The sequence below is a fragment of the Salmo salar genome, chromosome 13, assembly GCF_965601325.2.
Source record: "Salmo salar chromosome 13, fSalSal1, whole genome shotgun sequence".
NCBI lineage: Eukaryota > Metazoa > Chordata > Actinopteri > Salmoniformes > Salmonidae > Salmo > Salmo salar.
Window position 1 is genome coordinate 19,424,777 of NC_138303.1, and position 23,591 is coordinate 19,448,367.

Below are 23,591 nucleotides of genomic sequence, written 5' to 3' on the forward strand. Positions count from 1 at the left end.
CACTTATTGGTTGTGATTTTTACTTATTTAAACCCCTTTCAGCCAATCGAGTTCACTGTCATCAGAATAAATTGTACTGAAGATTATCTATTATATTGACAAGAAAGTCAAGTGACCGCTTCTAACAATGGAAATGCATGTCTTCAAACATGGACATGTACTCTACATCTGCATCTACATCTGCGTTGCTTGCTGTTTGGGGTTTTAGGCTGGGTTTCTGTATAGCACTTTGCGACATCGGCTGATGTAAAAAGGGCTTTATAAATACATTTGATTGATTGATGGAAGGCAAGCGGGAGGAGGCAAGATCAGGTGGGACCATTCTAGCCAATGAGAGGGCAGATACGCGCATGAACTACAAGGACAACTTCAACATTTTTATTTTCAAAGTTGCTGAAATGCACTTATATCATTGCATTGGTAAAAACCTAACCATCATGGAACTTATATTTGATCAAATAAGCTTTACTCATAAAAATATGAATTAGAATACTAGAATAGACATGAACCTTCTTATGATGGGATAAAGGTAATCCATTTTGGTCAGGGAGTCGTTCAACCATGGTTTGCAGTGCTGTGATAAGATAGAGTAAAATATAGAATTTGAAGAATGTATCTGCACTGTATGTTTATTAGCTAGCTAGCTAGCCAGACAGTTTTAGAGGAATTATTCCATATATTTTTCTAATTAACTGGCAACATTCAAATATACCAACATTCCATTCAATCATTGTAGTCAATCCACAGCCATACACTGGCTGAAATCTGTTGATGATAGGATTTAGACAAGTTGTAAGTGCAGAAAGTACTAATATTGCGTCATATAATAGAACTCACAGCTTTCCAAGAAAACAACAATTTTGAAATGTATTGTCTGTTTACATATAGTTTAAGGGATATGTATACATACAGTTGGTATAAGCTGTATTTATAATTATATGACAATATTTTCGGTTGACAAAAATTCTGATACACAATTTCTGTAATATCACATGCCTTACTTTTATTTTCCTGCATAATTAAAATCAGGATTATGCCTCTACTGCCATTAATTACAATTAGACTGATTTGGATTTCTCCCTGACCAATATCGCTGCCATTTTCAGTCCATGCTGAACTTTGAGGGGATTATGATATATCCTATTCAATTCCTAGAGGGACTCTTTATGGCCTCACGTATGAAATTAAAAATGCATTTTTTGGGGGGTTCGACACTGATTGATCTCCATACAAAAATACCTCACTTTGTGGTTATTACTTTCCATGGACAAATTTTGGGCGGAGTAAACTCTCTAGTTTCGCCTTTTCCTCTCTTGACGGTACCAACTCCAGCTACGCAAACACCACCGCAAATAGCGTATTTTAGTAAGTAAATGGTCCAGTCAAAAAACAGAGCATCGACAGTCCGTGGGTCGTACGCTACGTTTTAAACGCAGAATGTATTCACAAAGCATTAACACGTAAGTATACGAGTACCTCTTTTTGAGAATACAGAGAAAACCGAAAGAAAAAATCTCGTCGGATTCCGATTGGAAAGCTTCTCCTGTTGCGGTGTTGGTTGCCACTGTTCCGCGGTTCATGTTTTGTTAGCTATCAGATATTACATCGTTGGACTTTCTCCCCAATGGATTTATCTGGTAAGTATTGCATTGTTATATTTTCTGTTAACATTTGGCTAGCAGTTGTAGCTAGCTAGATAAGTAGCAGTAACATTATCCGGGACGAATATGATGAAATAACTTAATACGCATTATCAAGCTAGCCATCTAACCGTTGCATAGTGAATAGCTGTTAGCTTTTAGCATTAGCTAGCTACACTTCTAACTACTGGATCTTGCTAGCCAGAACTAGTTGTTAAGGCCTTCATTGTTTTTTTTGCTCAGCTGTGTGTCGTCATGTAAATTTTGTAATCAATTGGCTTTTCGGTGATCTCTAACGTTCATTGTCGACAACTACAAGTTTTTTTTGCTTGCTAGCGCGGCACTATGCAGGCTTGTCAAGCCAGGTCTTCTTCGTCAATGACCTGCTAGCGAAGGCCTTGCAATCAATCGTTCTGATTACCGCATTACACAATCGAGGAAATTATTGAATCGCTTTTGCCAGATAGTGCTGTGTCTTTACCCTATTTTGTAGTAGGGGTCTTCTTATTAGTTATTGCTAATAATGTCGCTAGATAGTTATTATTGGTGTTTTACTTTAGCCATTGTATTGGTGTTCGTTAACTCAAGTTAGGTAGGATAGCTTAAAGCTAACGCTACCTGTCATGTTAATGAACGTGATAAACATCTTTGTAGCTAGCTAATTATAACCAAAAAGTCTGTTTGATATACAGTAAAGTAACAACTTCCAAAACTTTTGACAACATCGGCAGCTATCTTAGCTACATTGAACAACAATGTTACCAGGGGTATTCTCATGGGTACTACTAGCCCTTGATCATGACTCTCAGTTTCTTTACGTTAATGGAAAGGGGGATACCTAGTCAGTTGTTCAACTGAACGTTTTCAACTGAAATGTGTCTTCCGCATTTAACCCAACCCATCTGAATCAGAGAGGTGCAGGGAGCTGCCTTAATCGACATCCAGAGTCCCTAGGCTTGGATTGAACATTTACCACGCATCGCTTGCAGTATGTTTTTGGACGCATAAGAACCTTATCTTTCAAATCAGCGAGAGCAAAAAAAATAAACAGTTCAAATTGATACAACTTTATAGGGCTATTAGTGTTCCCACACGGCCATATCTCCATGTTACAGCCTGTGTTTACTCTGCTCATCAAACTCGTTGGGGGGGATTGTTCGCGAACTGCTATTTAGCATGATCCAAACACCTGTAGGCTGCAACTGTGATAAATCTGTTGAAAACAGTGTACATACAACACAGGAGGTTGGTGGCGCTTTAATTTGGGAGGACGGGCTCATGATAATGGCTGGAACAGAATTGGTGGAATGGTATCAAACATATCAAGCACATGGTTTGATGCCAGTCCATTTACTCTGTTCCAGCCATTATTATGAGCCGTCCTCCCCTCAGCAGCCTCCACTGACTACAGTAAGTATATTTTGCATTTGTGGAATTATTTTGATGTGATATGAAGTAAAGGGCCTTATGTTTCTAGAACCGTATTGCAATGTGAGAATTGATTCACGTTTAGGTGGAGTTTTTGGCTGCCAAAGCCAGTCTACCTCTGAAAATAACATAAGGACCTTGGACTTTTTAAGGAGTAACGGTATGCTCCTTAAGACTACATCTTGGGTTAGGGTACTATGTAGTCACAACCCAGCAACATAGGTAACTTGTTTAGGATTTATATACAGTTCCAACTATACTGTACATATATTTGTTGCCTTCATAGCAAATAGAATCAAGGTCAGTAATTTGTTATCCATTATTGTGGTCAAGAAATATCTTGACGCTTCCTTGCTTGTGTTTGCAAGGTCATGCTGTTTAAATGTATGTGTTAGGCTCACTAAAACTATACAACAAGTAGCCTATCTCTCTCCTTGCTCTCATCAAATCTGTAACAAGTCAAGACTATCTTTGATGTACAGTACCAGTCAAATGTTTAGACACACCTACTCATTCAAAGGTTTTTCTTTATTTTTACTATTTTCTACATTGTAGAATAATAGTGAAGACATCAAAACTATGAAATAACACATGGACTCATGTAGTAACCAAAAAAGTGTTAAACAAATCAAAATATATTTTATATTTGAGATTCTTCAAATAGCCACCATTTGCCTTGATGACAGCTTTGCACACTCTTGGCATTCTCTCAACCAGCTTCATGAGGTAGTCACCTGGAATGCATTTCAATTAACAGGTGTGCCTTGTTAAAAAATCATTTGTAGAGTTTCTTTCCTCCTTAATGCATTTGAGCCAATCGGTTGTGTTATGACAAGGTAGGGGTGGTATACAGAAGATAGACCAAGTTCATATTATGGCAAGAACAGCTCAAATAAGCAAAGAGAAATGACAGTCCATCATTACTTTAAGACATGAAGGTCAGTCAATCTGGAAAATGTCAAGAACTTGAATTGAAGTTCATTAGCATTACCAGCCTCAAATTGCGGCCCAAAAAATTGCTTCACAGAGTTCAAGAAACAGACACATCTCAACATCAACTGTTCAGAGGAGACTGTGTGAATCAGGCCTTCATGGTCAAATTGTTCTAAAGAAACCACTTCCAAAGGATACCAATAAGAAGAAGAGACTTGCTTGGGCCAATAAACACGAGCAATGGGCATTTGACTGGTGGAAATCTGTCCTTTGGTCTGATCAGTTCAAATTAGAGATTTTTGCTTCCAACCGCTGTCTTTGTGAGATGCAGAGTAGGTGAACGGATGATCTACGCATGTGCTGTTCCCACCGTGAAGTATGGAGGAAGTGTGGGGGTGCTTTGCTGGTGACACTGTCAGTGATTTTTATTTAGAATTCAAGGCCGATTTAGCCAGCATGGCTAACGCAGGATTCTGCAACGTTCCACCATCTCATCTGGTTTGGGCTTAGTCCCACTATCATTTATTTTTCAACAGGACAATGACCCAACACACCTCCAGGCTGTGTAAGGGCTATTTTACCAAGAAGGGGAGTAATGGAGTGCTGCATCAGATGACTTGGCCCCCACAATCCCCCGACCTCAACCCAATTGAGATGTTTTGGGATGAGTCGGACAGCAGAGTGAAGGAAAAGCAGCCAACAAGTTCTCAGCATATGGGGGAACTCCTTCAAGACTGTTGGAAAACCATTCCAGGTGAAGCTGGTTGAGAGAATGCCAAGCGTGTGCAAAGCTGTCAAGGCAAAGTGTGGCTATTTTGAAGAATCTAAAATATATTTTGATTTGTTTAACACTTTTTTTTGGTTACCACATGATTCCATATGTATTATTTCATAGTATTGATGTCTTCACTATTACTCTACAAAGTAGAAAATAGTAAAAATAAAGAGAAACCCTTTAAATGAATAGGTGTGTCCAAACTTGACTGGAACTGTACATTGACACTTTCTTATGGCCTTTCTATTGAAAGTAGATTTAATTACCTGGCATACATTTTAATATAACTTAAAATATTTGTCTCAATTGAGTATATCATGGAAGATAAAGTCCTCTTTTGGTTCCATAGCATAAACAATTCCAGTCTTCCCCACGCCAGTCCTACTGAGAGGGGAAGATGGCACATCAACATCTCCCATTGGAGCTTCCCCAGTGGACAGCAGTCCCAGATGGGGACCCTGACTCAGATTCTGACCAGGACTCAGGAGTCGGAGAAGATGCCGGCAGTCACCGTGGCAATGACATCTCGCACCGGCAGGATGGAGTTGGAGAGCGAGGCGGAGAGGGGGATTTCACTATCTTTGTTGCCTTTCGAGGAAATATGGATGACGAGGACTTACAAGAGAAACTTGACAACATCCTTAACGGGATGCCGAGTATGCTTGAACTAGGTTAGTAATGGGTTGGTGCACCTTTCTAACTGGTTAAACAGTTTCTTACTTTGTCAAACTACTTTCAGGATGCATTCAATGTTTGAAAGCCATCATTTCAGACCTCTGTATTATTTCTAAGCTGAAAATGAACTGTGATATTGTACCTCTCATCCTCTGTCTTATCCCTCCCCAGATTCTGATAGACTCCAGCCCCAGCATGTGGAGCCATGGAACAGTGTGCGCGTCACCTTTAACATTCCCCGGGAAGCAGCGGAGCGCCTTAGGCTGCTGGCCCAGAACAACCAGCAGCAGCTCCGAGACCTGGGCATCCTCTCTGTTCAGATAGAAGGTATGTACAGTACGCAGATAGTCATTGCTGCTGCTATGATCAGGCCCAAAAGTGATGGTCTATTTTATAATAAGCATCCAGAAAAGCGCTAAGACCCTGATTGTTGTTGTTAATGTTTGTTTTTGTTTCGTCCAGGTGAAGGAGCCATCAACGTGGCCATGGGGCAGAACAGAGGTCAGGAGGTCAGGGTGAACGGACCAATCGGCGCGCCCGGACAGATGAGGATGGATGTGGGATTCCCAGGACAACCAGGCCCAGGTACCTAACACTCATATTATGTCATACTGACCCAGGATAGGGAAGTGACAAGTTGAACTATATACATTCATTGTTCATCTTTTAGTTGTTAAAATATAAACAAACCTCCATACCAATCCAGGGCATGACATTAACTATTGTCCTCTTTTCCAGGACAAGTAAAACAAATAGTCGGACAAGAAGAATATAGATTTAACCTCCCTGGGCAAGGTGGGACGCTAGTCAACAGCCAGTGGAATCAATCGTGTGGCGCGAAATACAAATGCCTCATAAATGCTATAACTTCAATTTCTCAAACATATGACTATTTTACACCATTTTAAAGACAAGACTCTCGTTAATCTAACCACATTGTCCGATTTCAAAAAGGCTTTACAGCGAAAGCAAAACATTAGATTATGTCAGGAGAGTACCCTGCCAAAAATAATCACACAGCCGTTTTCAAAGCAAGCATATATGTCACAAAAACCAAAACCACAGCTAAATGCGGCACTAACCTTTGATCTTCATCAGATGACACTCCTAGGACATTATGTTATACAATACATGCATGTTTTGTTCAATCAAGTTCATATTTCTATCAAAACCAGCTTTTCACATTAGGATGTGATGTTCAGAACTAGCATACCCACCGCAAGCTTCCGGTGAATTTACTAAATTACTCACGATTAACGTTCACAAACTACATAAGAATTATTTAAAGAATTATAGATACAGAACTCCTTTATGCAATCGCTATGTCAGATTTTAAAATAGCTTTTTGGCGAAAGCACATTTTGCAATATTCTGAGTAGATATCACGGCTAGCTAATTTGACACCCACCAAGTTTGGCCCTCACCAAACTCAGATTTACTATAAGAAAAATTGGATTACCTTTGCTGTTCTTCGTCAGAATGCACTCCCAGGACTTCTACTTCAACAACAAATGTTGTTTTGGTTCCAAATAATCCATAGTTATATTGAAATAGCTCCGTTTTGTTCATGCGTTCAGGTCACAATCCGAAGGGTGACGGGCGAGCGCATTTCGTGACAAAAAAATGTCAAAATATTCCATTACCGTACTTTGAAGCATGTCAAATGCTGTTTAAAATCCATTTTAATTCAATTTTTCACGTAAAATAGCGATAATATTCCAACCGGGCGACGTTGTATTCATTCAACAACTGAAAGAAAAACATGGAGTCGTCTCGTGGACGCGCATCTCCAGTGTCATTGTTCCCTGCCTGACCACTCACAAAAACTCCTGCTGTTTTTCGCCCAGAGACAGCAGAGACGTCATTCCACTTTCTGGCGCCTTCTGAGAGCCAATGGAAGCCTTAGAAAATGTCACGTTACAGCAGAGATGCTGTATTTGTGATTGAGATGCCACAGAAGGAGAACAAATTGTCAGACAGGGCACTTCCTGTATGGAATCTTCTCAGGTTTTGGCCTGCCATATGAGTTCTGTTATACTCACAGACACCATTCAAACAGTTTTAGAAACTTTAGTGTTTTCTATCCAAATTTACTAATTATATGCATATTCTCGTTTCTGGGCAAGAGTAGTAACCAGTTTAAATCGGGTACGTTTTTTTATCCGGCCGTGCAAATACTGCCCCCTAGCCCCAACAGGTTAAGTTGTCCGACTAGTACAAATAATATCACTCACAAATCACAATATCTAACTTTTACCCTGACCAGAGAGGCCAACATTGGAATAATATTGAAATCAATTTTTCATGTACATAAATAAAAAAGCCTACAGGTCAAATTGTAGGTGATGTGCATATCTGCTACAGCCTCATGTCCAAACCCATGCTGACATGAGGGAGGTGCCAGAAAATGTAGCCAAAATTTAATGAGACTTTTAATTACTTAAATATAGGCTAAACGCCAGTTATGTTTAACAAATATATATGTTTTATTGTCACATACAGTACACTGGATAGGTGTTTTACAGGGTCAGCGATAGTAATATGAATGAACTGTGCCTCAAGTATGTCGACAGAATCAAAGCTTCAGCCTTTAGCTTGATTCTGTCACAAGACCGGAGAGTCAAGGACAGTGCCTGTTGCGCACTGCACATCACCTACCTTAAATCTGAACGGAGGCAATCATGTTGAAACTATTTAACTATGAACTTGATTGTTTAAAACCTGGATGTTTTGTCTTTTTTTTTTAAAGCATGTTTTACCTTGTTTCAAAGTAGCTTAGGCTAAAATATGACCACAGAAATGTTGGTATTATTTTATAAACACTTATGACATTGAAACCAGCATGTTCTATTGGTTTTCAAGCCAATTTTATTTTCCAGCAGCCAAAGGCATAATCCTAGTCATATTAGTAAACCATGCTAGTTGATGATAATCCTAGTCATGTTAGTAAACCATGCTAGTTGATGATAATCCTAGTCATGTTAGTAAACCATGCTAGTTGATGATAATCCTAGTCATGTTAGTAAACCATGCTAGTTGATGATAATCCTAGTCATGTTAGTAAACCATGCTAGTTCATGCATCAATAGATCTCCCCTTAATTTCTGACGGATATTTTCATCTCTGTCATATATTTCCCCGCTAATTGCATTTTGGAACATACGTGTGTAGCCTACAGCCATGTGTGCATTGTTGAGTTTATAATATGAATAAATAAAACTTGATCAACATTAAGCTGAATGGTCTGATCTGTTGCATCAGACTCATTGCTTTTAGTATATTTTGCATTTTTACATGTTTTAATGTGCAGTGGTATTATGAATTTTGGATCTGCCATCTCAGAGTATTTTGAACCGAAGACATATTTATCGCCCCTGGGATGATGGGACGCCCTTAATTTCAAGCCCTATTGGCAATTATTTTATAAAGACAAAGCATTTGGTTGTAATCGTAATGTTGCAATATTTTATCGACTACCAAGGGTGGCCAACCATCCTTGGTCCCAGTGATGTACTGGGCCGTACACACTAACCTCTGTAGTGCCTTGCGGTCAAAGGCTGAGCAGTTGCCATACCAGGCAGTGATGCAACCAGTCAGGATGCTCTTGATGGTGCAGCTGTAGCACCTTTTGAGGATCTGAGGACCCATGCCAAATCTTTTCAGTCTCAAGAGGGGGAATAGGTTTTGTCGTGGCCTATTCATGACTGTCTTGGTGTGCTTGGACCATGTTAGTTTGTTGTTGATGTGGACACCAAGGAACTTGAAGCTCTCAACCTGCTCCACTACAGACCCGTCGATGAGAATGGGGGTGTGCTCGGTCCTCCTTTTTCTGTAGTCCAAAATCATCTCCTTAGTCTTGGTTACGTTGAGGGATAGGATGTTATTTTGGCACCACCCTGCGAGGTCTGTGACCACCTCCCTATAGGCTGTCTCGTCGGTGATCGGGCCTTCCACTGTGTCGTTGGCAAACTTAATGATGGTGTTGGAGTTGTGCTTGGGCATGCAGTTGTGGGTGAACAGGGAGTACAGGAGGGACTGAGCACGCACCGCTGTGTGGCCCCTGTGTTGAGGATCAGCGTTACAGATGTGTTGTTATCTACCTTTACCACCTGGGGGTGGCCCGTCAGGAAGTCCAGGATCAAGTTGCAGAGGGAGGTTTTTAGTCTTAGGGCCCTTAGCTTAGTGATGTGCTTTGAGGGCACTATGGTGTTGAACGGTGAGCTGTAGTCAACGAATAGCATTCTCACGTATGTGTTCCTTTTGTCCAAGTGGGAAAGGGCAGTGTGGAGTGCAATATAGATTGCATCTGGATCTGTTGGGGCGGTATGCAAATTGGAGTGGGTCTAGGGTTTCTGGATAAGGATGTTGATGTAAGCCAAGTGACATGAGCTTTTGGATAACCAAAAAAAATTAAGTCCTTCAGACGAGTAGGACAAGTGGCTAAAAAAGTTAATGTCAAGCCCTATAATCTCTCGTAGGAGGCATGAGAATGAGCAACCCGTCGATGGTCCCCCCTGGCCCCGGTATATCTGGCCATGCCATTGTCCCCAGCAGCAGTGGACAGATGCACCCCAGACCCCCTTCGCAGACTGGTGAGGACATACTTGCTTAATAACCAACCAGTTAACTCATTCATGCATCCAGAATAGAGCTTCGACCGATTATTGGAGGACCAAAAAAGCTGATGCCGATTTAATAATTTTTTTTAACACAAAAAAAAAAATCTTTCTTTTTTTGAATATTTTTTGAATGTCTTTTATTTATTTGTAATAATGACAATTACAACAATACTGAATGAACACTTATTTTAACTTAATATAATACATCAATAAAATCAATTTAGCCTCAAATAAATAATGAAACATGTTCAATTTGGTTTAAATAATGCAAAAACAAAGTGTTGGAGAAGAAAGTAAAAGTGCAATGTAAGAAAGCTAACGTTTAAGTTCCTTGCTCAGAACATGGGAACATATGAAAGTTGGTGGTTCCTTTTGACATGAGTCTTCAATATTTACAGGTAAGAAGTTTTAGGTTGTAGTTATTATAGGAATTATAGGACTATTTCTCTCTATACGATTTGTATTTCATATACCTTTGACTATTGGATGTTCTTATAGGCACTTTACTATTGCCAGTGTAATAGTATAGCTTCCGTCCCTCTCCTCGCTCCTACCTGGGCTCGAACCAGGAACACATCGACAACAGCCACCCTCGAAGCAGCGTTACCCATGTAGAGCAAGGGGAACAACTACTCCAAGTCTCAGAGCGAGTGACGTTTGAAAAGCTATTAGCGCTTACCCGCTAACTAGCTAGCCATTTCACATCGGTTACACCAGCCTAATCTTGACAGGCTTGAAGTCATAAACAGCGCAATGCATTGCGAAGAGCTGCTGGCAAATGCACGAAAGTGCTGTTTTAATGAATGCTTACGAGCCTGCTGGTGCCTACCACCGCTCAGTCAGACTGCTCTATCAAATCATAGACTTAATTATAATATAATTAACACACAGAAATACGAGCCTTAGGTCATTAATATGGTCAAATCCGGAAACTATCATCTCGAAAACAAAATATTTTTTTCTTTCAGTGAAATACGGAACCGGTCCGTATTTTATCTAACGGGTGGCATCCATAAGTCTAAATATTCCTGTTACATTGCACAACCTTCAATGGTATGTCATAATTACGTAAAATTCTGGCAAATTAGTTCGCAACGAGCCAGCCAATGAACGCAAGAGCAGTGACACAATTTCATGTTAGCAGGCAATATTAACTAAATATGCAGGTTTAAAAATATATACTTGTGTATTGATTTTAAAGAAAGATATTGATGTTTATGGTTAGGTACATTGATGCAACGACAGTGCTTTTTTCGCAAATGCGCTTGTTAAATCATCACCTGTTGGAGAAGTGGGCTGTGATTCGATGAGAAATTAACAGGCACCGCATCGATTATATGCAACGCATGACACGTTAGATAAACTAGTAATATCATCAACCATGTGTAGTTAACTAGTGATTATGTTAAGATTGATAGTTTTTTTATAAGATAGGTTTAATGCTAGCTTGGAACTTACCTTGGCTTCTTGCTGCCCTCGCGTAACAGGTAGTCAACCTGCCATGCAGGCTCCTCGTGGAGTGCAATGTAAGGCAGGTGGTTAGAGCGTTGGACTAGTAACCAGAAGGTTGCAAAAACCAATCCCCCCTGAACAAGGCAGTTAACCCTTGTTCCTAGGCCGTCATTGAAAATAAGAATGTGTTCTTAACTGACTTGCCTAGTTAAATAAAGGTATAAAAAGAATTTTAAAAAATCGGCAAATCGGTGGCCAAAAATACCGATTGCCGGTTGTTATGAAAACTTGAACTCGGCCCTAATTAATCGGCCATTTCGATTAATCGGTCGACCTCTAATCCATAATATATGTAACTTGTTCAAAGGTAGTGAACATGTATACGTTTTTCCCCTCCTTCAGATGCAATGGACCCCATGATGTCCTTACAACAGCAGCAGCTTCAGCATCCCCAGGCTGGCCCCCACAGCCAAGGCCCCATGCCCCCCCAGGCTTCTCACCACATTCAGGTACATAATCACTAATGGAGCTCAACAATAACCATGTGTTTATAATCATTATCAATACTACCAAGTAATGAAAGGATCAACTGTATCAGGAGTTGATTGCATTTATAAAGGCTGTATTTTGACCACAGGTCATGCAGGCAGGGCGGCAGCTCAACCCAGCCGCTCTCCAGCAGCTGCAGCAGGCTCAGCAACAGGCCCAGCTCTCCCAGCTTGGTGGCCCCCGTCCCCCTTTCAATCCCTCCGGCCAGATGCCTGTACCCTCCGGCTGGAACCAGCTCCCCTCAGGGGTCCTCCAGCCCCCTCCAGCCCAGGGAGGACCCATGGGTCCAGCAGCCTGGAGGAAGGCCCCTCCCCAAGTCCAGATGGGTCAACGTCCCCCCTCCCTGGCTACGGTGCAGACCCCCAGCCACCCTCCACCTCCGTACCCGTTTGGTAGCCAGCAGGCTGGCCAGGTGTTTAATGCTATGGGGCAGCTCCAGCAACAGCAGCAGTCAGGGGCTGGTCAATTTGCAGCCCCTCAACCTAAAGGTCCCCAAGGTGTGCTTGGAGGGGTGGCAGGACTGCCTAGACCTCATCTGCCTCCATCAGCAGGGCCTCAGGGTAACCTCACAGCCAAGTCCCCTGGGTCTTCATCTTCCCCCTTCCAGCAGGGTTCTCCAGGGACTCCTCCCATGATGGGTCAGGCCCAGCTAGGCCCACGACCTATGACCCCACAGGGTTTCTCTCAAGGGGTGGGCTCACCGGGCAGGGTGGTGATGGGACAGCAGGGTAACATGCAGCAAGGGTTCATAGGAATGCCCCAACATGGGCAACCTGGACCTCAGGTTCATCAAGGAGGAATGGGAGGTAAGAAACTAAACCATTGTGGATGACTACAAATGATTAATTCACTTTCATAGAGTATGTTTGTTTCATGGCCACAGATGATCTCCTGTGGCATTACCTTTGTAGTTAGAATTGCTGTTAACTAGGGATGTGACTGTATTTCAATATTTTTTTCCATGGCAAAAATGAAAACACGAAACGGATAACACTTTGGTCTTTTTAAAAACCTGCTGTATGTAAAATGTTGTGTGCTATAGTGTGAAAAAGAAATGTATGTGATTCTGGATGACAACATGTTTGTTTCCAACATTGAGGATGTTTTCCTAAAGAAATGATATCTGCTTCGTGTTTTCTGTCCTTGCCACATACTAGCGTCTATCATGATACTGGTATCGTCCTGGCCCTACTGGTATCACAATTCACGCTTAACTCAAAGTAGTACTCAGACAGTTGGTGTCATACAGACTCACTATAATGACCGTGTTAGCTGGGCTGATGAAGTTCCCCATGGTGATGTTTGATCACAGGCATGCCCAAACGTCTGCCCATGGGGTTCCCTAGCGTCTCAGGGAACCAGAACTTTTCCCAGGGTCAGGTGACTAGCGCCCCAGGAACCCCAGGGGGAGGAGCCAATCCCCAGCTCCAGAGCAGCCAGACTATGGCCCACACAGGTACAAGACAAAGAATAGATCAGCACATACCTTTCAGATAGACTGTATACCATAGAACAATGCTTAAGAGCAGACAACACAGTGATATGATTTAGACTGCATTCGTCAGTGTCATTCTTCTGTCACAATCTGATTTCAGGAGCCCAGTCGTCAGCCTCCACCCCCAACACCATGCAGGGTCCCTCCCACTCCCAGCCCAACGTAATGGGCCTCCACAGTGGCATGGCTGGCCAGCCCCAAGGCACTAACTCCGGACCCAGTATGAGCCAGCCCCAGCCAGGCCTCCAGTCCCAGATGATGGACCTCCAGGGCCAGCCCGTGTCCTCATCCCCCAGCCAGATGGTCCAAGGTGGGGGTCAGGGGCAGACAGTCCTCTCTAGACCCCTCAACCCAGGGCAGAGAGGAGGCATGACCCCACCCAAACAGCTGATGCCACAGCAGGGCCAGGGCCAGATGGTTGGAGGGCCGGGGCACCAAGCGATGCTCCTACAACAACAACAACAGCAGCAGCAGCAAAACTCCATGATGGAACAGATGCAACAAATGCAAGGAAACAAGCAGGTGTTTGGGTTGAAAGGTCAAGCCGGGGTCATGCCAGGTCAGATGATGCGGGGTCCGTCTCCTAACGTGCCCGGTAACATGGCTCAGTTCCAGCAGCCTCAGGTGGGCCAACAGCAGCAACAAATGACTCCACAGCAGCAGCATCAACAACAGCAGCAAATGGCTCAGCTTCAACAGTTACAACAACTGCAGCTACAACAGCTACAGCAGCAGCAGCAGCAGCAGCAGCAGCAGCAACAACAACAACAGATGACCCAGCAGCAGCAGCAGCAACAACAACAGATGACCCAGCAGCAACAGCAGCAGCAACAACAACAACAACAACAGATGACCCAGCAGCAGCCCCAACAGGTATTTCATTCCTTTTTTTCCTTTTTTATTTGTACTGTGGAAATTGATGGTGGAAAACCTTCCACCAATTTTACTTCTGGGTAGCATTAAAGAGTATTATTTCACTCGCTCATTCCTTAATTTGTTCAGGTCCCCATTGGCGGCAACCCCAACCAGGCCATGGGTATGCAGGGTCAACAGATGAGACTCCCCAGTGGTCATCCTCTTGTCCAACAGCAGCTACAGCAGCAGCAGCAGCTCCAACAAAAACAAGCCATGCTGCAGCAGCAGCAGCAACAGGCAGCGCAGCAACACCCACACGCTCTCGGGGACCCCAGCAGTGCTACAGGCGACATGGGCGGTGTCCAGCAGATGCTCCCGGACATGCAGGTTCAGCAACAAGGCATGATGGGAATTGGAGTCCCTCAGCACATGCAGGTGGGCAATGGCCACTTCCCTGGTCACGGGATGAACTTCAACCCCCAGTTCGGGGGTCAGATGCCCATGGGAGGTCCATGTGCTCAGGCAGGGGGGTTTCCAGTGAATAAGGATGTGACGCTAACCAGTCCTCTCCTGGTCAACCTGCTTCAGAGTGACATCTCTGCCAGTCAGTTTGGGCCTGGGGGGAAGCAGGCGGCTGGAGGACCTGGCCAGGCCAAACCCAAGAAGAAGAAACCACCACGCAAGAAGAAGCCGAAAGTAGGGGAGGGACAGCAGCTGGTCGAGGGGCTAGGGTAAGCAGCTGGATTTTATTGAAATAAAAAAACTATACTGAACAAAAATATAAACGCAACATGTAAAGTGTTGGTCTCATGTTTCATGAGCTGAAATAAAAGATCTTAGAAATGTTCCATACACACAAAAAGCTTATTTCTCTCAAATTTTGTGTACAAATTTGTTTGCCAAGATAGTCCATCCACCTGACAGGTGTGGCATATCAAGAAGCTGATTTAAACAGCATGATCATTACACAGGTACAACCTTTTGCTGGGGACAATATAAGGCAACTCTAAAATGTGCAGTTTTTTTTTTTTACATTACATTTAGGTCATTTAGCAGACGCTCTTATCCTGAGCGACTTACAAATTGGTGCATTCACCTTATGATATCCAGTGGAACAACCACTTTACAATAGTGCATCTAAATCTTTTAAGGGGGGGGGGGTTAGAAGGATTACTTTATCCTATCCTAGGTATTCCTTAAAGAGGTGGGGTTTCAGGTGTCTCCGGAAGGTGGTGATTGACTCCGCTGTCCTGGCATCGTGAGGGAGCTTGTTCCACCATTGGGGTGCCAGAGCAGCGAACAGTTTTGACTGGGCTGAGCGGGAACTGTGCTTCCGCAGAGGTAGGGAGGCGAGCAGGCCAGAGGTGGATGAACGCAGTGCCCTTCTTTGGGTGTAGGGACTGATCAGAGCCTGAAGGTACGGAGGTGCCGTTCCCCTCACAGCTCCGTAGGCAATCACCATGGTCTTGTAGCAGATGCGAGCTTCAACTGGAAGCCAGTGGAGAGAGCGGAGGAGCGGGGTGACGTGAGGGAACTTGGGAAGGTTGAACACCAGACGGGCTGCGGCGTTCTGGATGAGTTGTAGGGGTTTAATGGCACAGGCAGGGAGCCCCGCCAGCAGCGAGTTGCAGTAATCCAGACGGGAGATGACAAGTGCCTGGATTAGGACCTGCGCCGCTTCCTGTGTGAGGCAGGGTCGTACTCTGCGAATGTTGTAGAGCATGAACCTACAGGATCGGGTCACCGCCTTGATGTTAGCGGAGAACGACAGGGTGTTGTCCAGGATCACGCCAAGGTTCTTAGCACTCTGGGAGGAGAACACAATGGAGTTGTCAACCGTGATGGCGAGATCATGGAACGGGCAGTCCTTCCCCGGGAGGAAGAGCAGCTCCGTCTTGCCGAGGTTCAGCTTGAGGTGGTGATCCGTCATCCACACTGATATGCAGCATATGCAACAGTTTTGTCACACAACACAATGCCACAGTTGTCTCAAGTTTTGTGGAAGCGTGCAATTGGCATGCTGACTGCAGGAATGTCCACCAGAGCTGTTGCCAGAGAATTTAATGTAAATTTCTCTACCATAAGCTGTCGTTTTAGATTTATTTCTCTTTGTAATAAAGCCCTTTTGTGGGGGAAAACTCTTGCAGGGCTTTGCTCCCCAGTGGGTGTGCATGGCTCTCAAGTGGGTGGGCATATGTGAAATCCATAGATTTCCTTATATGAACTGTCATTCACAAAAATCTTTGAAATTGTTGAGTTTTTTATATTTTTGTTAAGTATATATTTGCACAAGGCATTTGTTATTGGACATGGTTTGTCATTGAGGTATTCTTCTCTCCTCAGGGGTCTGGATGTGGGGGCTGGCCTGGAGGACCCAGAGCTGCCAGGGCTGAGTGGGGAACAGGGAGTGGGCATGGACCCTTCCGGACCCAAACTCTCAGACTTCACCAACAGGCCTGCAGGTATGCAATTTGAATGCTTCTTGGTTTGCTTACTCACACTGTTCTATATAGTTGATTGACTTTCGATCACCCCTTTTCTCTCATGTCAGGTTTCCCAGGTCAGCCTGGAGACCAGAGAGTCCTACAGCAGGTGCCCATGCAGTTCATGCAACAACAGCAGCAACAACAGCAGCAACAGCAACAGCAACAGCAGCAGCAACAACAACAGCAACAGCAACAGCAGCAGCAACAGCAGCAGCAACAGCAGCAACAGCAGCAGCAGCAGCAGCAGCAACAGCAGCAGCAGCAGCAGCAGCACAGCAGCAGCAGCAGCAACAGCAGCAACAGCAGCAGCAACAGCATCAAATGCAGCATATGCAACAACAGCAAATGCAACAGCTGCAACAACAGCAAATGCAACAACAACAACTACAACAGCAGCAGATGCAGGGACTGCAGGTTCCTCCTGGACAGCAGCAGGGGGTGACTGGACCTCCTGGTCCGACTCAAGTCCAGCCACAGATGCACCCTCATCAGCTACAACAGCAGCAGCAACAACAGGTATAATCCAATGTGTACTTTCTGCTTCCAGCCTTGCGTTTGTGTATGTGGTGAAAAGACACCATTTTCCATTTGGACTATGGATAATCTAGATAATTGGTTCCTCGTGTTAAAGCAGCAGATGCTGATGATCATGAAGATGCAGCAGGAGCAGGCTAAGAGCCGGATGCCCCTCACTCCAGGCGGGCAGCACCCCCCCAGGGGCATGTTGAATCCCGGGGAGGCCCAGAGGATACCCGGTTCCCAACAGGGCAACATGCCTGTCATGATCAACCTCCAGGGGCACGGAGGAGTGCCTCCCTCTCCAGATAAACCCAGAGGGATGCCCCTCATGGTCAATCCACAGGTTGGACACACTATCTGGATGTTTGGCATTTTTATATATCATATTTATTGTTATCGTCTTGTGAATGTTCTATGCTTGTTGAATTTGTCTGTGTGGACTAATGAATTCCCCTGTTTGTATAAATAAAGTATTCTCTTTCCCTTGCTCTACCTATGTAGATGGCTGGGGCAGCCAGAAGGATGTCTCACCCCGAGGCAGGGCAGGGTACTGGGGCTGAGGAGGCCCCTGGAGCGGCCAACTCCCTGCAAGACAGACCCGGGGGCCAGGAGATGGGGATGCCACCTGGGAACGGGGCCCAACAGATGGTGGTGAACCAGGGCCCCAACGCCCACATGATGAAGCAAGGCCCAGGCCCCTCGCCCCAGCACCCTGGAGCCAGCCCCCAGCAGCAGATGCCCCCTCAGCCCCAGCAGGGTGGCCCCATGCCAGGCCTCCACTTCCCTAACGTCCCCACAACTTCCCAGAGCTCCAGGCCCAAAACACCCAACCGAGCCAGTCCCAGGCCCTACCACCATCCTCTCACCCCAACCAATCGTCCTCCCAGCACTGAGCCCTCTGAGATCAACCTCTCCCCTGAGAGGCTGAATGCCTCCATCGCAGGCCTGTTCCCCCCCAAGATCAACATCCCTCTTCCCCCCAGGCAGCCCAACCTTAGCCGGGGTTTTGACCAGCAGGGTGGGCTCAACCCCACCACTCTCAAAGCCATAGGGCAGGCCCCTCCCAGCCTAATTCTGCCCAGCAACAACGGAAGTGGTGTAGGTAACTCTAACAGTGGTCAGCAGTCTTTCCCTACAAGCATTGGAGCTGCCAACTCGGGCCAGGGCAAACCGGACAAGCAGCCTGGAGGTGGTCAGGCTAAAAGGGCCAATCCCAGTAACGGCCGCAGATCCAGCCCTGCCTCCAGCCGCAAAGTCACTAACCCCAGCTCAGGGAGGCAGAAGTGGACAAAAATCACCCTCACATCCCCTTCTCACCAGCAGCAGATGGTCAACCCCCAGACAGGGCAGACCATGATGCTGAGCCCCACCCCGGTGCCTCCTAGCCCAGTCACTCTCCCACCAGCGGCGGGGGTGGGCCTGGATCCCCAGCAGATCCAGACCCCCTTCCAGGTGATGCAGGGTAATCCAGCTGAGATGCCCAGGGAAGGGCAGGGAATGTCAGGTGTAGAGCAGCGGCAGATGCCACAGCCTCTGAGGGAGCTCTCCGCCCCACGGATGGCTAGCCCCCGTGTAGCCACTCCTCAGGAGGCTAAAGCTGGGCTGGAGCAGACAGTGGTGATAGTGGAGAGGCAGCCTGTACAGAGCACTCCTCAGCAGGTGTCTGGGTCTGAGGCCTCTCCTTCTCTCAGGGATGCGCCTTCCTCCCTCAACCAGCTGCTGGATAACGCAGCCACCCACAGCGTGCCTCCCAGGCCCTCTCTGAGTGCTCCAGCTGGGGATGCTGCCTGCAAGGAGAGCTCTAAAGCCTCCATAGTTTCAGAGAACCCATCCAGTGTTTTTCAGAGCTCGAATGCGGGGGCTACCACTGTTGCTACTACTGCTGCTGTGAACGAGCCAGAAGCTAAACCCAAGCCTAGCTCAACCCCCAGCCCAAAACTCCCAAATCCAGTCGGTAGTCCTAACCTGCAGCGCAATGCAAATACCTATCTGAATGCTAATCCTGGCCCTAGCCCCAATCTTAACCCAACTGACAGCCCCAACCTCAACTCTAACTCTAGCCCCAGTATCAAGCCAAGCACCCCTAGCCCTAACTTAAACCCTACCATTTTCCACGGCCCTTCTCTAAACCCTACTCCTAGTCTTAGCGTCAGTGTGGGTGCCAGCCTCAATCACAGTAGTCCCCTCCCCAACATTACCTCCAGCCCCAAACCTAACCCAAACCCTGCCATTAGCCCCAAACCAACCCCCAGCCCCAAACCTAACCCAAACCCTGCCATTAGCCCTAAACCAACCCCCAGCCCCAAACCTATCCCAAACCCTGCCATTAGCACAAAACCAACCCCCAGCCCCAAACCTAACCCAAACCCTGCCATTAGCCCCAAACCAACCCCCTGCCCTAAACCCTCGACCAATGTCCCCACTGTCCTGCACATCCCTGCATCATCCGCCACCATCTCCCCCAACCAGATCAGTTACACCCCAGCTCCCACCCCCCAGGCCCCCCCAGCCGTCATCTCCGCTATGGTGGCAATGTCCAAAAAGAACATCAGACCCCAGCAGCCCAGCCAGCAGACCCGGGGCCCCCACCCCCAGTTTATCACCACTCCTGTGTTTAACACCGGCACCCCCATCTTCCAGGTCCCTACAGTGTCTGTGGCCCCCAACGTCACGGTAGTGTCCCAGCCGGTCACCATGGTAAAGCCCATACAGGTGTCCACCACTAACATCCAGCTCACTGCTGCTCCAACCCAGGCCCAAGCCCCGGCCTCGACTCTGGCTGCTGTGGTCAGTGTGGCTAGCTCCCAGCCTGCCCGAACGCTAGTTGGGCAGGTCCAGATGGCCACTAGACGTGCTTCCCCTGTCCCTGTTAGTGCTCTGCCTCGTCCTCAGCAGCAAAGCCCTGGCACTCCCAAGTCGGAGACCACGGGTGAGGCTCCCCCTGGCCAGAAATTGAGCCCACTAGTTGGGCAGCTGTCCCCCGATCCCATCTTCTCTCCCACAGCCTTGGCGTCTGCCTCGTCTTCCGTCCAACAGCCCCTAGTGTCCCCTCCTCCATGCTCCAGTCCTGGTGCCCCAGCCAGCGCCCGGAAGAGCCCTATGTCCCCCCCCTTGCCTGCCCAGGGAAAGCCTGCCCAGGCTCCTGGCTCTGCACCACCAGTGGGTAATCGACCAGACTACCAGCAGGTTGCTAAAGCACGGGCTGCCCAACCTTTAGAGGGGACTTCCCAGCCCCAGAGGGGGCCGAACTGGGCTGTGCCCCCTCACGCCTTCAATCCCCCCCCTGCATCTGTCATCCAGACTCGCACCACAGTGTCTGGAGCACAGACTCGCACCACAGTGTCTGGAGCACAGACTCGCACCACAGTGTCTGGAGCACAGACTCGCACCACAGTGTCTGGAGCACAGACTCGGACCACAGTGTCTGGAGCACAGACTCGGACCACAGCTGCTGCTGTTCCTCTGAAAGTCACCTCTCCTCCTCCAGTATCAGCGCCAACTCCTGTCCCTGCTCAACCTGCTGCACCAGCCCTGTCCTGTCTTCCTGCCTCTACTACTACCACCCCTTCCCCAGTGTCAGTCCCTGTCACCACCCGCACCCCAACTCCTGCCCCTGTTCCTACCCCTGCTACGTCTGTCCCTGCTCCTCCTTCAGCCTCAGTCCCAAGTCCATCCACCTCTCCTGCTGCTGCCGCCCCTGGACCCTCCAACCCCCCCGGTGACTCCCCAGCCATATCCTCCCTAGTGGCCCCTACCCCTACTGGGGCTCAGCCTGCCCCCACAGCCATGGAGCCTCCCAGCCAGCCAGCCCCACTAGAGCCCCCAGCACCTGCAGGGAACACCCCAGGTACACATTGATCGAAAAATCAACCAATGATTGAGTGACTTATCCCCCACATGTCAAACTTTGACTGATAATAATAACCTCCACTGTCCTTTCTCCCAGTGTCAGTCCAACCTGAACCTCTACAGCAAGAGGAGCCTGCTGCTACGGAGAAGACTGGTAAGTACTGTCACACGAACTTATCTGTAACAAAATGGTTAATGCTCCGGCCATGGTAGTGACACGATGTGGCATATTGTTAACAGAGGACGGATGGGAACATCCATAATGTAAGCAAAGATTGTGATATATCATGAGGGAACCATAAAATGTAAATGCATTAGAGCAAGTAATAGAGCAAGTTATTCGTGCAGCCTGTGCTGATCTAGGATCAGTTTAGCCTTTAAGATCATAATGTTATTTGGACAGATTCTAGAGCAGTGTTAGCCTGGTTGCCAGTCTGTTTAGCTAACATTCCACTCCCTGAACTTCATGTCATGTGCCATATGTTTGGGCGTGGCCAATGGTGCGGTTTTTATAGGTCCTTCTCTTGGCCGCAGAGACATTTCACTGTTTTTAAAGCTTATTATTAGTTCTCAAAGATGATCTTGTTTAAAAATCTTGCTCCATTATCTTTTCGACATACCCCCCTATAAAACATTACTTAATTTTTTGGGGCTGCCGCCATTTGATTGCGTTGGTGCGCCGCTGCTAAATGCAGATAAGGGAAACACTGCTTTTATATGATACCCTGTATGCTGTGAACATAATATGCCCTTTGCTGTGATATTTAGTAACCTTTTTTGTTTTTTCCCCTCTACAGCAGAAGTTGCCACAGTAACTGAGCAAGGGTGAGGTTATCAAAACAGATTTCAAATGAACAAAATGAAACCCTGTTCTTTTTAATAAATAAATACTTTTCATGCCAGGGGAGATTGGGATATTCCATTGCCTTTAAGGTTAACATCAGTATTTAGCACTTGGCCTAGTCTGCTGTAAGTGCCATGTTTGTAAACAGAAATGCTTAGACATTTGTAACTCTACTGAAACTCAGGGAGTTTATTTGGTTGGCCAGGGCAGGGGGGTACATGGCGAAACCCAATGAGCCACGTGGCCTCAGCACTTGGTATGTATGCTTAGCATGCAAACTATATCCAACCTTAATGCATGTCAAAAGACGACTCAAGCACTACCACTCCATAAGATCTTGTCTTTACAATATGAATATGGCAATATAAATCAGATATGTTCTGGCGATAATTATAATCATTAAGAGTATGTTAGCGGACTAAAACCATGATTGTTCAGCATCATCACAGTTTTAGTTTACCGCTGTTTTTCCACTTCTATCACAGATGGGCAAAGAAAAGAAAGACTCCCGCCAACTTAGTCCCAAGGTATGTATTTACATGCATGAGTGCTGCCAGGATGCACGCAAGCAGCCCTGTTGTGTTCACCATTTTGTTATCTATCGGATACTGTTTGGGGTGAAGACGGACGACAGTATCTGTGGTAGACGAGGAAAAACAGCCCGTTCCCGAAGCGGTTTTCCGACTGAACTTTCACTGAGTAGCTACTGTAGAGTTACTATCTTTATTATTATCTCTGTAAATGACCTCTCCTGCTTTTCTCTTTCTCTCCTGTTGTGTCTTCTGTTGGGAATCTATCAGGGCTGCTGTGGAGAAGCCGAAAGGTCCCAGCAGACGGAGCTCGCGGGCTGAAAAGGAGGTGGAGGAGGAAACGGTGGCAGACGGCGCGCAGAGGAAGAGACCAGCCAGGCCTGGAGCCAGCGCTATGGTTGCTGCTAAAGGTACACACAGGCACATGTATGCAGTACACACACTTCCCACTGAGGGCACACACACTATCACACAATTTACTCTTGCATAGCTTAAATTGTTATTTTAAAGTTCTTTGTCTCATCAAACTTGTTCCCCTCTCCCTCTCTTTCCTATGTCCTTTCAGAAACCGGTGCCAGTCCTACCCAGGCTAAGAGAAGGAAGTCTAAATGACCACAGTAGTGAAACCCTGTGAACTGTAAATGTATTTTTCTGTCAATCATTCAATGAGTTTATTTTCTCCCAGATTATGAATTCTCAACGGAGAAAATAACCATGTACAGATAATTGTTTGAAAATAATGATGTTGATGTTTTGTCCCAGCGATCATGTGAGGTTGTAGCTAGTGTGTTTGTGCGCACGTGAATGTTTTGTTTTTTAAAAATTATGCTGGATTAATTATGTGAAGACTGATAATTGAAGGTGTCTCAATTGTATAATTATGTTGTGAAACTTAATAAAATGTTCTGCTACTTAATTGTCCTGGTTTAATGTGTTGAACTG

At 46.0% G+C, this 23,591-nt stretch overlaps 1 protein-coding gene across 1 annotated transcript; it reads left to right on the forward strand.

Moving 5' to 3' along the window:
• The first annotated feature begins 1,440 nt into the window (after positions 1–1,440).
• ncoa6 (nuclear receptor coactivator 6) lies at positions 1,441–23,565 on the forward strand. The gene is given in 20 exon segments (XM_014134670.3): positions 1,441–1,637; positions 5,126–5,447; positions 5,623–5,778; positions 5,914–6,036; positions 9,930–10,043; positions 11,925–12,031; positions 12,160–12,877; positions 13,384–13,527; positions 13,667–14,439; positions 14,569–15,152; positions 16,765–16,883; positions 16,973–17,226; positions 17,229–17,423; positions 17,539–17,769; positions 17,928–21,273; positions 21,373–21,429; positions 22,073–22,100; positions 22,605–22,646; positions 22,920–23,059; positions 23,215–23,565. Coding segments are annotated over 19 exon segments (7,452 nt in total). The 5' UTR covers positions 1,441–1,637; positions 5,126–5,173; the 3' UTR covers positions 23,262–23,565.
• Positions 23,566–23,591: the final 26 nt, after the last annotated feature.